The sequence below is a fragment of the Lytechinus pictus genome, chromosome 2 (genome assembly GCF_037042905.1).
Source record: "Lytechinus pictus isolate F3 Inbred chromosome 2, Lp3.0, whole genome shotgun sequence".
Classification (NCBI taxonomy): Eukaryota; Metazoa; Echinodermata; class Echinoidea; order Temnopleuroida; family Toxopneustidae; genus Lytechinus; species Lytechinus pictus.
Genome location: NC_087246.1, coordinates 36586459 through 36605985, shown reverse-complemented (window position 1 = coordinate 36605985; position 19527 = coordinate 36586459). Strand labels below are relative to the sequence as shown.

General features: G+C 35.9%; 2 protein-coding genes across 6 annotated transcripts in view; one reads left to right on the top strand and one right to left on the bottom strand.

Annotated features, from left to right (window-relative positions):
* The first annotated feature begins 146 nt into the window (after positions 1-146).
* Positions 147-7011, top strand: LOC129272141 (protein SYS1 homolog). 4 transcript variants are annotated; one of them, XR_010298428.1, is made up of 5 exons: positions 163-253; positions 2184-2356; positions 3456-3523; positions 3849-4579; positions 5850-7011. XR_010298428.1 is itself a non-coding variant. In XM_064115670.1 (4 exons), the coding sequence occupies exons 2-4, from the start codon at positions 2195-2197 to the stop codon at positions 4084-4086; spliced, it is 468 nt and encodes a 155-aa protein (XP_063971740.1). In that variant the 5' UTR covers positions 147-234; positions 2184-2194; the 3' UTR covers positions 4087-7011. The 4 variants fall into 4 exon arrangements, 3 of the variants coding, with proteins under 3 accessions (XP_063971740.1, XP_054765350.1, XP_063971739.1); XM_064115670.1 differs by having other exon boundaries at positions 147-234; positions 3849-7011; XM_054909375.2 differs by having other exon boundaries at positions 160-248; positions 3849-7011.
* A 6240-nt stretch (positions 7012-13251) lies between these two features.
* Positions 13252-19527, bottom strand: part of LOC129254306 (snake venom 5'-nucleotidase-like) — a 28162-nt gene continuing 21886 nt past the window's right edge. The window contains exons 11-16 of one of the 2 annotated variants that reach the window (XM_064115665.1): positions 18455-18627; positions 17720-17922; positions 16846-17081; positions 15251-15441; positions 14413-14565; positions 13252-13827 (exon numbers count right to left, since the gene is read on the bottom strand). In XM_064115665.1, coding sequence (XP_063971735.1) covers positions 13615-13827; positions 14413-14565; positions 15251-15441; positions 16846-17081; positions 17720-17922; positions 18455-18627 — 1169 coding nt within the window. In that variant the 3' untranslated portion in view covers positions 13252-13614. The remainder of the gene's footprint in view (positions 13828-14412; positions 14566-15250; positions 15442-16845; positions 17082-17719; positions 17923-18454; positions 18628-19527) is intronic. The other variant, XM_064115666.1, reaches the window with a different exon arrangement.

Sequence of the window (19527 nt, the reverse complement as noted above, 5' to 3'; positions counted from 1 at the left end):
CGTACGCACGAGTATTAGTGCAGCGCGCGCGGAGACTTTCGTGCGCGCCGCGCCGTGGCACAAATGACGTGCTGCGCTTCTGCTCAACGTAACTTCATGAACTTGTACGTACTTGTGTATTTCCTTCCTCCGGTTTTGATCTTCGGAGATCGGCGGCAAGCAGTGGATTGCTTATTTTTTCACTCAGCTCTGATCTGGATGAAGAACAGGAAAGGTGTAACAACTTATTTTCGGGTAAACTGGAAGTGGTACGGTAGGTAGTAGTAGTAACGTCGTTAGACATGTCATTGAATTTGAAAAATCTCCCTTTTTTTTTATTCAGACTCAGTCTCAGACTTACTTTTAGTCGGAGATTATTTTATCTATCTATCAATTAGGCCCTATCTAGCTTTAGTTTAATGATGTGCCCAGTCTACGCACTTAACAATTTGAGTTGAGATTTATCATGAATTTCTTTTTATAGTATACCCAGTTGTTCTGTGTCCGGACAGGTTGTGTGTCCGGACGATCAATTTTAGAAAGTCATTTGGAAAAAATTACAAGCGAAGTTTCATCAAATTTTAGTACAAAATTTTACAAAATATTATAGAGAACAAAATAGAAGATGATTACAACTATTTAATTCATATTTTTAGTGTAACAAAAAAGAAGGCTTCAAAAATATAAAGTGTCCGGACACCCGATCCCCCATCCTACCGCCTACCGGGTAATCTGTTCAACGTAGAGCAAAAAGTTCCAGGATTTAGCTCCTTATCTTATAGTGAAAGACTTGTTAAACTGAATCTGTACTCCTTACATTACCGCAGAGGACGAGGGGACATGATACAAGTATTTAAAATGTTGCATGGTATAGACGGAGTCAATCCAGAATCCCTCTTCATGAGATCCCAATTCCCAGTACCAGATACCAGGGAACAAAAGGTCATCCCTTCAAACTGTTCACTGCACTACTCACTGTCGGTTGAACGCCCGCAGCAGCTTTTTCAGTATTACGTAATGTAATAAGGACTACCGGTAAGGTGTCAAAAACACTGAAATAATGAAAAAAGGGTATCTATTTCGCTAGGAAAGCTAGTATGTGTTACTTTAGGGTCAAATTTGCGAGGGAATAAAGACTAAAATCTTTTATAAAGGATGTACCTTTTACCCCAACAGTCAACACTACGTCAGTCACTGAGAAACGTAGGAAATTTTTTTACATTGAATGAGGAAACCTTGGATTTGGAATAGTCTATGTAATGAATTAGTTAATGCACCCATTGTCCACAGCTTCGAGAATGGACTGGATAACTATTGCAGACCTGCCAACCAGTACGTTTTAGCCGTATTTAGTATGTTTTTACAACCAAAATACGGCAGTACGTTTTTTCTTTGAAAAATATGTTTATTTTATTCATGAGTCCACTGTTTAAAAAAAAAAAAATAGCGTATCTATCAATGGTAACAGGCGTCAATATGGCGCACTGTGACAAAAGTGCGCATCAGCATTGGACATTTATTTATACGCGCTAAATTAAGCGTAATTTATACAGGAAATCTGCATAAACCATGGATTCAACCGCGGGTTTTTCAAAACCACCTTTAATCAAGTATCACTGAATATCCTGTGCAAGTTTCAGGTCACATGGCAAAGGTCAATGGACTTTGGCCATGTTGGGGATCCATATTTGTTGAATAACCATCATAACTCTGCATCTGAAAGTGTATGGATCTAGTTCATAAAACTTAGACATAAGAGTATTCAAGTATCACTGAACATCTCATGCGAGTTTCAGGTCACATGACCAAAGGTCATAAGGTCATTGAACTTTGGCCATTTTGGAGGTAATTATTAGATTGCTGTCATAACTTTCAAAGCTTATAGCTATAGTTTATAAAATGTGGATATTAATCAAGTATCACTGACAAGTCTGAGGTTGCATGATCAAGGTCAAATGTCATTTATTGTCCATGAACGTAGTATTGTATCATTATATGAATGGTGTTTCTTTTTGTGAATAATTTTTTATAGTAGTTTTCAAAGTCAGCACTGCTGCTATATTGAATAACGCGATGCAGGTGTGACTGCCAGAGGCGCTCCACTTGTTATTTAGTTTTGGTGTCAATTTTCCCCATGAATACTGATGATCTAATGTAATATTAACTTTCAAAACATTTTTGTGATTATTTTTTCTCCTTTGCAGATTATTGAAGGATGGGGGCATCATTCAGAAGTTATGTGTGGGATCCCATGTTACTCATCTCACAGATCATTGCTATGCAGAGTGTCTTCTATGTGTGCTTTGGAATTTGGTTGATTATGGTTGATTACATCTTGGATCATCCTAAATCATTAAGCCAGATATTTGGTTATGATGTAGGTTGATTTTCTTGTTCAAGTTATTCTTGCTTTTACCAAATCTTGCCACTTAAAAGGATCTATCGAATTCCGATTTCTCAGTAGATCAATTTCAAACAGTCAATAAATTTCTGCTAATCCTATCCAAAAAGCTTCATGAGAGAAAAAAGTGTAGATTCAAGTTTGTGGCTTTTGAAAAAACCTATGTATGTACAGTATGTACATGTTTGTCTATATTTTTTGATTAAATTTACCATAAAAGTTCAAATGAAATTTAAAGGAGAATGAAACCCTTGAAACCAGCTGAATCCATATCAAAGAGAAAAATCAAAGAAACATATTGTTGAAAGTTTGAGGAAGATTGAATGAATAATAAGAAAGTTATGAGCATTCGAATATTGAGATCACTAGTGCCATGTAGATCCTCCCAACGGCAATGCAACCAAGATCTGTGATATCACACACGTACAACTCCCTCATTACTTTAGTACTTATTTCACTTATATTCTCACTTTTATAGAGTCTATCACAAGGTGAGGTGTTCTCTTTATGAGATGACAAGTACAGAGGTTTCACAACATTATATCATTGATGAATCGTTTGTCATATGATTAGAATGAGCAAAAAGAGATGTTTTGGGGTATATTTTCAGTGTCCAAATGGGAGAGTTGTACGTGTGTGACATCACAGATCTTGGTCGCATTGCCAATAGGAGGATCTCCATAGCATTAGTGATCTCGACATTCAAATGCTCATAACTCTTTTATTGCTAGTCCTATTTTTCTCAAAGTTTTGTTGATCTTATTCTTTGATTTTTCTGCTTTCACAAAAGCTAACTTGCTCCAAGAGTTTCATTCTCCTTTAAAGTTGTAAAACATAAGTCTGAATGATTAATGGTACTTTTGAAAATCATTGTTTACTCCTCTGTTACTAGATCTGTACGTATTCAGAGAAAAATATTGTTTTAACACCTTGATCATTCTTAACTTCAGAAGTAATTCACACGGTGGTTTATATCAGAAATCAGGTTTGTAAGTAGAAATTGAAATAAAAGTGAAGTATTTTATTATTATAAGGAAAGTTAATTCATAAAAAAATGTGTATTTTGTTTTCACAGTGCCTTGACTTCAGCAGTTCAGGAGGAAGGATGATTGTTGCGGTCTATGTAATGAATGCACTCACCTGGTGAGTACCGTAATATTAAGTAAATTTTGGTGGTTGTGGTTGTGGTGATAAGTGTTGTTGATGATGATGGAGATTATGATAATGGAGATGATGGTAGTGATGATGATGATGATGGTAGTGATGATGATGATGATGATGGTGATGATGATGAAGGTGGTGGTGGTGATGGTAGTGGTGATTAAATGATATATGATGGTGATAGATAATGAGGATTGTATATTGTTTCTTTTTGATGATGTGGTCGTGGTAGTAGTGATGATGATGATAATAAAAATGATGAAAATAATGAGGATTTTGTATTTTGATTTTTTTTTAATTCTTTCAGTGCTATTGGACTGTGGTGTATTGTGCAGAGGACAAAGCAGTGTACAGACTTCTCTGTTACAATGCACTTTTTCCACTTCATTGCCTGTTGGATGTACAATTCATGGATCCCCAGTTCGATGGCTTGGTGGTTTACGAACATTGGTTGTATAGCATTGACGACAGTGCTGGGAGAATACCTGTGTATGAGGACAGAGTTGAAAGATATTCCCCTTACGGGAGCACGGGCAGACTTATGACAGCAGTAACATGAACGGTTGGCCATCACTGTTTGCAACAAGAGGAACATGTTGCAGCGACAGTAAGAACTTCTGCCGTGGAACCTATATCATCAAACAATTGTCTAAAACATATTGCGAAGAGTACAAGTTCATTTGGACTGCAATTACAAGGACAATACATTGTACCTGGAGCAAAAGTTGACTTCTTAATGGACTGTGTCTTAGTTGAGTTGATTTGCAATATGTACTTGAGACCACCAAGGATGCATCTTCATGGAGCATGAAAGCAAGAAATGAGGACTGGCAGCTTTACATTCTTTCCAAGGGATGTGGTAAGGAGGATCAGTACCTTACCTCAGGCATTGATTGTATGAAGATAACAGCAAATAAATCAATATTGAAAAAATATGAACATACAAGCATACAAGAGTGTGAATCCACCATGATATCGTCTTGGTATTGATGTGCAAAGGAGCAGCAGACACGATGAGAAAATGATTTGCATGTGAAGGTGCGTGCAAGTAAAACTAGAAAGTTTAATACAGTGGCAAATGCGGGGTCACTGTACTTTCTATTTCACACATTGTTGAAATGACTAATGTTTTCTAGAGTGTATATTTCTGTTTATACATTGAAGATCAGGCTAACGAGAAAATCTATTGATGTACAAAAACATATATGCAACACTTGGCCTCATGGACCCTCCCTTCCAAAGCTTATAGATGGATTACATATATTTCATAGAGTTCCTGTTTCTATGAAAAATGCACTGTAGCAAGGTGATTTTTGACTCGCCTAAACGAAGTTCGGCAGAGACCTAATCACTTTTCCTGTTTTTAGTCTGTTGGTCTGTTCCAAAGTGTTAAATGTTTTGTTCTACTTGCTCTCATTCCTTTATTTTTGCATCAATTATCTTCATACTTGGTACATATGATCCCTGGGCAATACCACATGTGATCCAATGAGAGATGGGGTCAAAGGTCATCTAGGGGTCAAATGATATGAGGTCATGTTCACCCTTTTTTGAAGTTTTTGTTCAACTTGCTCTCATTTCTATATTTCTGCATCAATTGTGTTCATACTTGGTACAAATGATCTGTGGGCATTACCACACCTGTGTTCTTGAGGATGATAAGATCAATGGTCATCTAGGGGTCAAAAGAATATTACATATTTAATTGATCGTGAAATCAGGCGAGACTCGTAGTTCGAGAACCACCTTGTTTTTAAATCATATGAAATTCTGAAGAACTCACTTATCAAATCGAATGCTTTGATTTCTGTAGCTTTTAACAGTTTTTGTAAATTAGTTGTTTTAACAAGTTGTATGAAAAGAGACTACTGGTAGGTAAAATGAAAGGAAGAGTACAGTAATAGAGCAGTCTAATGAATTTTGTCATTTGAATTAATGGTTTTGATTTTATTATAAATGAGAAATCAAGTTGATTAATAGTGAACGAATAGAAATTAGATAAAAATGTTAGTAGACGTTTGTAGAAAAAGTAAAAAATCAAAGAAGAAGAGTTATTGATTTGTAAAGGGGAAGTCTACCCTGATGTGAGGGGAAAAAATGTTATCATTTGATGGATTTTCACCAAACATCCATTGATATCCTTCTCTCATATGTCTGTATTTATTATAACCAACTTTTAGACTGCTCCTTTATGATGTTAGGCATCAAACACACTATTTGCAGTGTCATGACATGATATGTGGGCTCACTTTTCATTTATCTTGTGCACATTTTTGTGTTATTTTGGACAGTAATTTTCCCATTCCAGGAATGTTTGTACTAGGCACCTTGCAGCGTCTTTTGACAGGAATCTTGCAAAGCATCCGTCACAGCAACTTTCCTGCATTCCCAATTGTTTTGTCTAACGCTGAAGTAAGAGGATTGGTAATGAAAATGACACTTGTGGGATTAATGCAGAAAGATGTAGCTCCGAGTTTTGTGGAGGTGCCTGATAAATTTTTGGTTTGTTTGCACGTAAAGGTGATCATTTGATATGCTTGTGTCATTTTGCCCGTAGCCAATTGTGGAGGTATCTTGAGGTGAAATTAAAAATAAGTTGATTTGTAGACTTGATGGCACATATTGATCAATGAAATCAAATCAGCCCAACAATCTAGCTAATATTAAGAAAAATGTTATAGGGCCCACTTGTCTAGTCTGGTTTTACAGGTAATAGTGGTCCAAAGATATCTGACTAGTACTTTAAATATAAGTGTCCATATTTTTGGTTTGGTGCAAACAAGAATATTACTAATATTTATTAATCATTGTATCAGTACCTTTTGTCATTAAATTTTATTTGCAAAATGTTAAAGATAAAACCAATAAAATCCTTAAATTGGCAACACAAAATAAGTGGGAAAAAAAGTTGATCTGTTTTATTCAATTACATAATTTTAATGCAAAAAGGAAAGCAATATCGATTAAGGCTACAAATGATTTATTGCCTTGAATGAGCTAATTACAAGATTGCCCAAGATATAGATATTTCCATTAAGTAATTTTGCTAAGAATATAACAAGCAAATGTACTGGTTAGGTCTGTATTTAACACATGGAATTCAAACAACTCAAAAATATTTCATACTGAAGTGTCAAGGAAATATTTGTTGTTGTAATAAAGGTGATCATTGGCCCACTTTATAAAGGATTTTCAACTGTGGTAACTGCCATAATGGTAACTACCATGGAATGTTTGATCTTGATTGGCTACTGAGTCCTGTTACCATAGACATAGTAGTTACCCTAATGGGAAAGTAGTTACCCTAATGGGAAAATATTTACCATTATTGTAATGATGTCCTTGAAAATAGTCCCTTATATATGTTCAGAGGTCATATAAAGTATAAAATGTACATAAATATATTACAAGAAAAAAAAAACTTTGTAAATGTATAATTTATTTTTTAATAAAGTCTTATATAATAAGAATTTGAGTACCATGTATTTTGTAATTTGACAATATCCTTGTACTTTTCAGCCATGAGTGAATTATTCATGTGTTGTGCAAATCTTATAACTCATACACACTGGCAACATACCAAAATTATTATATTCAATGGATTTATTTGTTAGATAATCATAAAGAATACAATTCTTTGTTAACACACATTTGCTGTTTTCGATCAAAGTATTAATATTAACATAAACACAATCAGCATTACAATAAATTGAATATACATATTGGCAAGACGCTGGTACATGTTACAGAAGGAATTGATGCATAGATTGAAAATTTGCTTTTTACTGTATTGCTTCGATACTAGCGTGCTTCACTGAATTTTTTATTACTGCATACATGTATCTTGATATTAAAAACATGACACCTGGGTAACATTCTCTTACAATAACAAAAAGATATTCTTGTGACTATTCTTAACAGGATTTTTACTTTGAAAATTTTCCAGTATTTTCTTCTAGGTGGTATTGTATCATAAAGCTGTTTATAAGTTTTGAATGACTTAAAATGGATTTACACACAACTGATGAGCCTTTCTTGTGCTAAATTAGATGCTCCAAATATTCACCTGTTTCAATGTAATTGGGGGGAGTGCATGTCCTATGACCCTATTCAAAGATTGAAAAAAAAAGAATTTCCATGGAGACACTTGTTAAAAATTAGAGTCTTATCCTACAAAGATCATATTTCTACTGTAGATGCTTGGAATCAAAATGATAAAGAATATGATTTAGAACCCAAGAAAGGGTCATCAGTCATGTGTACCTTCCAAACAGTTATATGACACATTACCCAGGGGGGGGGGGCGTTTCATGAAATGACCGTTCAGATGTTTTATCTAACAAACTCTTAAAGGGGCCTACCATTGACAAATCATGGGGAAATTGAATCGGTACAAAATTTGCAAAAGGCCAATTGACTTGCATAATATAATCCGTCCGTCATGAGAGCCCGTCGGACTAATGCAATAAAAGTTCGGACAGCACAAATTTGACCGAACTCGTGATCATTATTTACTTCAGGTTGTCGCAGTTTCCAAAAATCCCAATTCCTATACTCTTAGGTCTCTTGATTGCTAATCCGAAACAAATATTCTCTGAAGTTACATGTTTCAAAGTGGAAACATGCAGTTTACTTCTGGTGGGTTAGTCTACTATCTATCGCTCTCCTATTAGACCTCCCAGACATGCCGACATCTATTACATAACACCCCCAGGCAGTCTGGAAGCATGTCTTGTAATTACTCTTCCATATCATAAGCTGTTTTTTCATCGAGCGAACTTTGAAATGGCAATAAATCATGGCACTTGGAATAGACTATCCTTATAGTGAAAGCCGAATGAAAGACTTGAATCCCTTTTCTGTTCTGAGACAGGCCTTGATTTCCCCATGATTTGTCAATGGTAGGCCGCTTTAATATGTATCTGTTAGTTGTCATAGTAACACTTTCTCCTCAGCCAATCAAAATCAGTTCTGACAACTTGTCAGACAAAAAAATGTTGATGAATTAATAATAAATAATATAGGGTATTTATATTGCGCACATATCCACCTTGTTAGGTGCTCAAGGCGCTCCTATATTACCCGGCTAAGCTAGGGGTTCATAGCGCACACAGCTTTTTAAGGAATTACTTCCTACCGGTACCCATTTACCTCACCTGGGTTGAGTGCAGCACACTGTGGATCAGTTTCTTGCTGAAGGAAATTGCCCCCCAAGTGACCTATTTCAGACTTTGTAATTGGCGTTCTTTAAAATCATAATTCAGATTCAGATTAATCTATTATTCTCATACATAAATGGTTGTGTCAATGAAAATTTTCAGCCCAAATACAAACATGAATCATGGTTCATATTTGCATATTTTGTAATGCTATTTCTCCCATGAGCATTCATGCAATTTTTTTGTCAATGCCAAAATTGACTCCGTTGGATTTGACTTCATCAAGCATGATTCTAACATAATTGAAACAGATCTTTTTTGGGCGTCTGATAGTGCATTTTCAATCAAACTACAGTATACTATGAGGCAGTGTGGCCATACTTCGAACCCATCGGCCTTGGGGGTATATGAGTGCAGTGATGAAAGACTGCTAACTTCAAATTAATCTGACAATCACGATTTTCGCAGAACCACTTATAAAACGTTATCTTTTCTATTCATGTGTGCATTTTCAAGCAAACCTGGCAGCGACTGGATTCATTGACCTATTAATCAGCTTCGGTCACACCAGCAAAATTAACCCCAAACCAACTGATGGTATGTCATTGGATTACAATTGGTTTGGAGGGTGACATGACATTTGCTCCAACGACAATAACTCCAGACTTTATTTCGTCTAAGATATAGGGTTAGGTTTAGCGTTGCAATAGGGTTTTATGTTAGGGTTAGGTTTAGGATAGGGTATAGTGTTAAATCCAAGGTTAAGATTGGTAATTCCATTAGTGTGTGGAATTTATAGAGGAGCAATTGTCGCCGGAGCAAATGTCATGGAAACCGTTTGGAGTCTGTATCTCTGGTATGGCTGTGGCATAGTGAATCGAGCAATCCTGATGAGTAGAATCAAGTTTTAAAACATATTTTTTTTACCATTTGTGTTCTCCATCACCATTTTATAAGATAATTTTTTAAAGAAAATTTGCATGAATGCAACCATAATTCTAGGAGGAAAATTGTAGCTTCACATGAATCTGAAGTACAATTCAAAGAGAAAACAAACTAAAATCCAAAAGGGGTGAGTGATCACAAATAAAATAAAATGAAATGAAATGAACTGAAAAAGCAGAAGAGTGCTGAAAAAAAAGCTGAAATTAAAAGAGCTCCCATACTCTTGTACAGAAGAATGATATATAAGCTGAAATTAAGCCAAAACTAAAATATAAAAATGCTGAAACCAGCTTAAAGGCTGAACTCTCACACCAATGTATATTGTAAGCACTTGGAGAGCAGAACTTCTGTTGTTTTATATTGTAAATAGCTTTGGGCATGGTAATATGGAAAAGTGCTAGATATCAATGCCAAAATGCATGTATGTATGTTGTTCCCACAAGAATCTCTGGAAACCCTACTCTATCAAGTCACATTAAACATGTCATATACTATACAAATACAATTTTTCATACATTTATCCAAGATTAAAATGTATCTTGAATTTCATATTATATCTATGAAATATACATACAGTATAAATGAAAATGAATATATATCAAATATATTTGAATGATTGGATGGAATCAGATACAACAAATTCAAGGTTTGAAATAGTACATTTCATAACAGTATCAATATACAGTATTAAGATGCATAGAAACAGTTGGCAATACAATGCATAGGAAATTCCAGCCAAACAACAATAAAGAACACAAATTCATGTAATCTTGCAGCTCCTTCATTTCTCTCTATCTCTATCGCCTGTTTATTGAATCTTATCAATTCCAATTTGTCAATTTCCTTAACTTTTTTTCTGTACAGGAACAAAAATATGAAAACAGCCCTGAAATAAAAATCCAGTATAAATTTATGATCATCATATATGAAATGTTCAGCCTATTCAGTACTTGAGATTTGGTTTTATATCGGCCCTCAATCAAAATAAATATTCTGGTAAAATATACATCTATTCACACAAACTTGTCTTTATCTTATTAATATCATCCACATATAACAACTTTCAGACCTATGCTTTGGTATAATCGAGTAAAGAACTGGAAGAGCGACAGAAACTTATAGAGGATGTACCGAAACTCAAAAGAGAAGCTTTAATCATCACAACTCGTACACAGTTTTCAATGGAGAGCTTCATAATTATAGAATCTTGAAAATAATAAGTTATGCTTTAACACACATTTCACTGCACCTGGGTTGTTCAGTGTTAAAAAGAGAAATTCTGAATGGTATTTTGATCAACCTGATCAAAATAGTACAGTAGCTAAAATGTGGATGAAAAAGGAAAAGCAGAACTACTGTTCATACTTACAAGCAAGGTGATACATACATGTTTTACTACAGGAGATCCTCAGCTGGTAAAATAAACAATGAAACCTGAGAGGTAATAAATGCCCATCTAAAGACAATCAGGGTGAAGAACATATAGCATCAGAATACCCATGAATATAGATATGAATGAAACCAACACACCCTGATGCATTCTGAAGAATGCTGCAAATAATGCACAGGTGTTGGCGATGCAGCCTACTTGAGGGTATTTACAGGGAGCACAAAGTTTGCCGGGTGCTTTTGCACAAATTTATGAATACGCGTGATGCATGGCCACTTGCATCGCAAACTGAGGCCTGTGCATTATTTGTTTTATGAAACCTGTCAACGAAATGCATATTCTGTACGGCAAAAATTCACTGATTGGCAACGAATTGTAAAAGGCTCTGATTTAACTTTCTGTAAAGAAAATAAATTTATTTCTTCAAAGGAGCCTATTTGGCTTTTGAGCAGATGGAATGTTAAAAAAGAATAATAAAACTTGTACCATATTTCAACACATGTTTAAACTATATATAAAAATTGATGTTTTAACACAAAATGCATATTGCACATAATACACAATAAAATAGATAAATGAAACACATTCTCCAAATATGCAATTGAAAAACTTGGAACTGCTATGCAACACTATTTCATATTTGAATTATATATATGTTATTATAACATTAAAAGTCTTCATTCAAAGCAATCACCATTTCATTCTTAAGTATGCATGTTCACTTTTATGAAGTGCCTGTTGTCAATTCAATTATTTGCTTTCGCCAATAGATACCCCATCAAAACAAAAGTTGTACTTCAAAGATCAATTTTGTAATCTAATAAGACAAGGAAAAAATATAATGAGTATAGAAATAATTTTGTTTGTAAACTATCCTTTTCATGAATATTGGAAGATGGAATCAGCAATATATAAGAGATTGATCTAAAATTCTTGCTTAGTCTGCAATAAAACCTGGGTTTTACCACAAAGTACAGTGCATCCCAGAAAAAAGGAAACCGATATTCAGTGAAATTTTTTCCTATCATGATCATAAATTTGCTTAATGAAATGTACATGAATGGAAAGATATGCTTCTCCTCTCTCATTTGAAACCCATCTCAACATTCATACTGCACACATGACTGAGTTAGAACGATGGAAAGTGATGCTACCAAACTTTTATTTGCACGAGCATATTAAGATTTTGAGTGAGTTTTTCTGGCCTTTATAGCTTTCTATTTGGAAAAAAAAATTCATAACTAGAATATCCGTCTTTTCCTCTTCCATATGAGATCTTATGCATAAAATATGAATAACGCGTGGTCGAGAAAAAGTTGCATGAAAACATGCTTATTTTCTACCGATTCGACGAAAGTGAGCATTTTGTTTTTCCTACAAAGCAGCAGACAATAGGCTTAACCATGCTAACGGTGAATGTTGTTCAGGCCGGGAGAAAAATTTGTTTATTGCTGCGGACTGGAGTCTATGGCTATGGGAATTCAATGTTACAGTGTTGATAATTTTGATCTCAAACTTCTCTCAGTCGTTCCATTTGTTGCTACATTTCACAGGGGAGGCGGAACATGTTTGAGGGGGGCAGGGCGAAGCAGAAAAGGGGTACATCACTTTTTCCATGTGTAGAGAAGAAAGCCATTTTTTTACTCATAGGTTGTTGTTCTGTAAGTGGGTCACCCCCACAACCATCCAACATTTCAAGCGATATTACAAGTTTTACAGAAAGAATGTTTTATAAGCCAACCACAAAATCACACTCACTGCGCATTCACCGGTAGCCCATCGTTTGCCACATTGATGGAAATGCTTGTTTTTTTCTAGCTAGAATTCAAGCATGTTTTCATGCAACTTTTTATCGACCATCTGTCAATCATATTTTACGCACATGGTCTCATATGAAAGATGAAAAATTGACATTTAAGTAATGATCTTTGTTTTCCGAATAGACAGTAGTAAAAGCAAGAAAAACTCACGTAAAATCATAATTTGCTCATGCAAATAGTAATTTACTAGCACCACTTTCCATTGTTCTAAATCAGTCATGAATACATTATAAACGTTGAAGGGCTATAAATGAAAGAGGGGAAGCATATGTTGCCATTGATGTACATCTCATGAAGCAAATTTATGATTACGACATCAAAAAATTACACTGAATTATGGTTTCCTTTTTTCTGGGACGCACTGTATTTTCCATCGCACCCCCTTCATATTTTGTTAATAGATCGATTTATTTTCATCAATACATTAATGAATTAATTCCTTGCACCTGCTTTCGCCAAAAGATACCAAAAACAGAAAAAAAAACCCAAACAATTGACTTCTAGAATCCCTCGATCACAGCACATCCATCACCAACCTCCTTTTTGACAAGGCCTTATGATAAACTTAATATTTTCTGTGTGACTAAGTGATAGAGAATTACCAATAGCCAATAGTAAATATGCCCATTCAAAAGGCCTTTTGGATTCTAGCACAGAAAGAAACAGCATAAAATTATTCAGTAGTTTGATGAGCCAGCTTTGACCTTAAGTTCCCCCTTGGGTGGTCACTTTATGCACGTTTCACATTATCTTTTTGGCTCAGATGCGCGCTTGATCGTCTCCATAAAGTCTTTCACGAGACTCCTTAAACTCTTTGATCAACTTGTTCATGTCTTCAGCGTCCATCTCCCTGGCCAGGTCCAAAGCTGAGCGTCTGCTCTCATCCTCTTTGGTTGGATCTGCTCCTGCACCCAGAAGCAACTGGACAATGGCAGCGTTGCCTCTGCAAACAGCTTCCATCAGGGCATTTCTCTGCAGAATAGGTAGTTAGAGATATAGAGTCAAAGCTGTAGCCACCTGTCTACAGCAGTCACCTGCCTACAGTGACCAGGGAATGGATTCTAATGAAAGCACTTTACGTGTACCAGAACCTGTCTATTAAGGCCACACTTTGTATTTCCCTTCTGTGGTCCTGTCTGTACAGGTTTTCAATTTACTGAGTAAACATAGATTATTGGATACCCTGATTACATAAATGGGCAGTTTTGTAAAACAATCAACTTTTTTGGTTGTCTGATCCCAAATTTTTCTCCATATTTACTTCACTTCAAGAACTACTCAAGCTATGAAAAATAAGAGTGTTACAGTTTGAAAAAGAAATACCCATAACGGGGGTCAGGGGCAATTAGGGACTAAATATGATTAATATGTCACCTAACGGAACTGGGTGCTCCCTGTACAAAGAATATGGGAATTAAGTAATTCAGTAGTTAACAGGTTAACACACTGCCTACCGGTACTGGATGATCCTGTACAATGCATATGGGAATCACAGAATTCAGTATTCAAGGGGTTCACAACCTGGATTACTAGTTATTTTACAAATTACTTCCTTACCTTGCTTTCGTCAAGCTGTATGTTTGGATCGATGTTCATACTGTGGAGCAAATATTTGACTGTTTGTACTGAATCATGATGGACAGCTAGGTGAAGGAGAGAACCATCTTGGTCTGGAAAGTGCCCACCTTGAGTCTTTAATAGTCTGGTGACCTTGTTTGAAGAGAATTCAAAGCAAAATTAAAAGAAAAAAATTATTAAAAAAGAAAGAAGACATTCCTCATATTAGGGTCAGAAAATGGCATGCTGCTAAACCATCAGATTGAATTTTGTGCATCATTTTGACAGAAAGTACACCCAATGTGAAGAAATTCATCAAATGAATGTCATATTAATAACTGGAAGACAAAAAGAAGGAATCATGCAATTGGTTACAGAAATATTTAGAGAATGTAAATGTATATTATGTATGAATACAAAAATATGTTTAGAGTGCATATTCAATTGATTAAAGAACAGATCGGGCAAACAGAGGTGAATGAAAGGAATTGTTTTGCCCAAGTATAACAGAAAGGGATGATTAGATAATGGCACAAGGACTTCATTTTTTTAAAAGTGAAAATAGGGGGGGGGTAGGATATGGGAGGGAATTCTGAGCAACAAAAAGGTTTCGGGCTTTCTTTGAAGAAAATCCTGACCGATAAGAAAGGCAAGTGCATATAGCAACCCCTTTTAGTGGAATACCAACCCCTGTGGAATACATGTACAAATTAGCATTCTGTAACATTTGTTATCTTGATAAAGTTCTGAATCCTTGGTATGTATGATTAGGGATTGACAAACTTTCTACACCCTCTCGTTTATAAAATGCTGGGTCCATCCAACTTTTATAACTCACTGTATCGATATCATCCATCCTGATAGCACTGTGCAGTGTTTCAATACCCTCCTCCTCGGCACTGAATGAGAGCATCGAAGCGGAAGCCGCACTTCCCTTGCTGTTGGTCTCCTCGTCCACATCGTCAGCAGATGCTTCAGTGATTATCACTCGAGGGTACAAGGAGGGATGATCTGTGGTATGGGAGATGACTGAAAAAGAGGGAAAAGGAAAAGTCAGTGCCCACAGTTTTAGCATGATAAAGTTGTGGATTAGATTACATCTGTTATCAGCTGTGGTTGGCACCCACAGTTTAAGCATAATAAAGTTGTGGATTAGATAACATCGGTTATCAGCTGTGGTTGGCACCCACAGTTTAAGCATAATAAAGTTGTGGATTAGAAAACATCTGTAATCAAGTGTGGTAAGCACCCACAGTTTAGCATAATAAAGTTGTGAATTAGAAAACATCTGTTATCAACTGTGGTCAGTGCCTACAGTTTAGCATAATGAAGTTGTGGATTAGATTACATCTGTTATCAACTGTGGTAAGCACCCACAGTTTGGCATAACAAAGTTGTGGATTAGATTACAGCTGTTATCAACTGTGGTCAGTGCCCACAGTTTGGCATAATAAAGTTGTGGATTAGATTACATCTGTTATCAACTGTGGTCAGAGCCCTCAGTTTGGCACAATAAAGTTGTGGATTGGATTACATCTGTTATCAACTGTGGTCAGTGCCCACAGTTTAGCATAATAAAGTTGTGGATTAGATTACATCTGTTATCAACTGTGGTAAGCACCCACAGTTTAGCATAATGAAGTTGTGGAATTTAAAACATCTGTTATCAACTGTGGTCAGTGCCCACAGTTTGGCATAATAAAGTTGTGGATTAGATTACATCTGTTATCAACTGTGGTCAGAGCCCTCAGTTTGGCACAATAAGGTTGTGGATTAGATTACATCTGTTATCAACTGTGGTCAGTGCCCAAAGTTTAGCATAATAAAGTTGAGGATTAAATTACATCTGTTATCAACTGTGGTAAGCACTCACAATTTGGCATAATAAAGTTGTGGATTGGATTACATCTGTTATCAACTGTGGTCAGTGCCCACAGTTTAGCATAATAAAGTTGTGGATTAAAAAACATCTGTTATCAACTGTGGTCAGTGCCCACAGTTTAGCATAATAAAGTTGTGGATTAAAAAACATCTGTTATCAACTGTGGTCAGTGCCCACAGTTTGGCATAATAAAGTTGTGGATTAGAAAACATCTGTTATCAACTGTGGTCAGTGCCCACAGTTTTAGCATAATACATTTGTGGATTAGATTACATCTGTTAACTGTGGTAAGCACCCACAGTTTAGCATAATAAAGATGTGGATAAGAAAACATCTGTTATCAACTGTGGTCAGTGCCCACAGTTTTAGCATAATACAGTTGTGGATTAGATTACATCTGTAATCAACTGTGGTCAGTTGATCAGATCAAGAGGGTGCTCTGAATTTGGCTGATCCCTCAAGTGAACAGCTTTGATGAACGTTGTCATTATCTATGGTCTTTGTCACATAAAAGTGAAAAATGAAATGAAATTGAAATGATAACTGCATACCATTGTGTGTGACTTCTGCATGGTTGTTCCCTTCTTCAAGCCGACAGAGTCTCTGCCACTCCTCCAGGACCTCTTCATTGGAACCATTGAGGAAGAGTTTTCTGTGACCTGCTAAGATATCCTTCCAGTCTCCAACCTCATCCATCACAGTGATCCTCTCCTCAAGTCTGGGGGCGATGCGAGATCTAGCCTGCTCCACCTCCACCAAGCTGGCTGACTTCACAAGGCTTGGTTTACTGGGAATAAATAAAGAATTCAACATAACCAGTCATGGTGGCTCAGTGAGAGAACAACCACTTCATGTACAGGAGATCATGGGTTCAAGTTATGTCAAAGACTTTTATTAAAGTTGGGACTTTTTGCCATCCAGCTCAACAAAAAAGAGTAGGGTACAGATAAGCTACACTGCATCATGTGTCATAGTCTGCAGGCTGCCAAGAATAAATAAGAGTTATCATTATTACATGTAAACCTGCAAAACTATTTACTTGAAACCAAACATCTCCTTCTAATTTTTTTTTGTAATGCATAATGTTCTAATCATGCTAAAATCGTCTTCCTCATATCATAATATAGTGTACCCAAGAACAAGCGATTTTGACCTAAACATTGTATGGATGATGGCTTCTTCCTTGTAATTAAATCATTGCTGTAAATATTTCTTTGCTTTATTTTCAACAAACTATGTACAAAATATACTTCCACTCAATTTCAGTGGAAGTAAGTAAATGCTTATATGAACTGAACTGTTTCTTAAGATGTTCAACGAAAAAGAATTTGAAGAGGAAAGAAAATTAAAGAGGAATATGCTGCTGCTCACATAAGAACCTCGAATGAGAGGATTCCCACAGACAGATCCCTGACCAACACTAACCTTCTCAGACTGACCAGACTCTGCCTATGTCCTGACCTGCATGGCTTCAGACCCTGGACGATTCCAGCCGAGTGGAAGTGATTCTGGACAACTGTTGTAAGTACAGGCCCTTCTTCCGCATTGACCAGAACAGGACAAGTTGAGAAGACCTTGTAGCCATCTTTACCATTGGCAATGTATTCCTTGGTACATAAACGGTATCTCTAAAGGAAAAAGAGTGACATATATCCAATACATCATTTACATTTTTGAGCAGTTTGAAGAATGTAGAGCTGTCGACTAGTATTGATTTTTAGAGTTTAATACTGAAAAATGAGAAGAATACTGATGGTTTCATGCCAAATATGGATTTTTAAAGTTTCAGGTTCATGTGTCGTTGTATGGTATTTCTTCAAAAATATTGATTTCCTCACTATGCTGATTTTCAGCTTCCAAAATACTGAAATTTTCTTGGTCAAATTGGCAGCTCTAAGAATGTATAGTACACCTAACATATGACAGACAGCATTTTCCAAGATCACCATAAAAGTAAAATGTACACAATTTAATATGTTTCATCCTCTCTTGGGTATTTGTTAAGCCATGATTGATCTGCTTCTTTTGTTTTTTTTCTCTAGTTTTTATTTAAAAAAGAGTATGCAACTTCAGTGTCAAATTCTAGATGGACTGCGGCTTGTGTTTATTTGGTACAAATTGGTGACAGAATGATGTTAAAGAAATTAGTTGAGGCCTCACCTTATCTGGTAGAAGACAATGACCATCCACGACAACGGTAAGAGGGTCAACCCTCTGACCAGGGGGAGCCGAGGGGTAAAAGCCATACCTCACACCAGAGATCTGGGGGAAACGGCCCTCTCTTTTGGGGTACTGACTGACACCATTCTCAAGGGCTTGGTACAACTCATCTCCTGATTGGAACAAGGAAAAGGACATTAGGTAAATACTTGAAAGGGGAAGTTCATCCGGCATAAAATTGACTTTTCATTTTTTTTAAATGAAAAACGTCAAGAAACATAATGACAAAAATCCATTAAAAATAAGAAAGTTATGAATTAGTTAAATTTAAGTTTTATGCTGTCACATGTGAGCATTTGTCAAATGTTAGAAATCCTATTTCCCGTTTTTCAAAATTTTGTTTACAGTTTCTGATGACTGAAAATATTTTTATAATATAAACATGTTTGAAATGCATCCGATGATATATTGAATGGTCAGCTAAAATCATTTTCTGAGAAATTTTGCATTATATGGAATTTTACCAGATGACAAAAGTGGGATCTGCTTACAGAGGCTTGTGAGTTCGAATCCCAGTCATGGCATCAATTTACTTCAGCAAGTAATAACAATTTGAGATAGAATTAGATCACCAAACATATTTGTGCTTGCTCCTATAACGCCAAAATATTGCAACAAATAATCCACTCATATGTCCTGCTTTACTGAAGAGCTCATCGCAAATGTCAGGAAATAGATTAAAACCTCCATACCTAGACCACGTGTGGTAGACAAAAATGAACATTATGAACAGGTAATCTTTATAGACAGGGCCCTTTAATACATGTTGAATGAGGAAAACTTTACAAGGGAACAATTGTGCTGTGTTTATAGACTTGCAGTCCTTTTATCCAGGTGACCACTAATGCAGGTTAAGGCGACCGCACACCTTACGATTGGTCTGCGACCCGATTTCAGAATAAAATGTAGAAATTGATGCTAATATTGAGACTTTGAATATCTTTCTGTGTAATGTTCAAAATCATCGTACGAATACCTATGTTCAAATCTGTGACCATGCTATCATCCTTCTT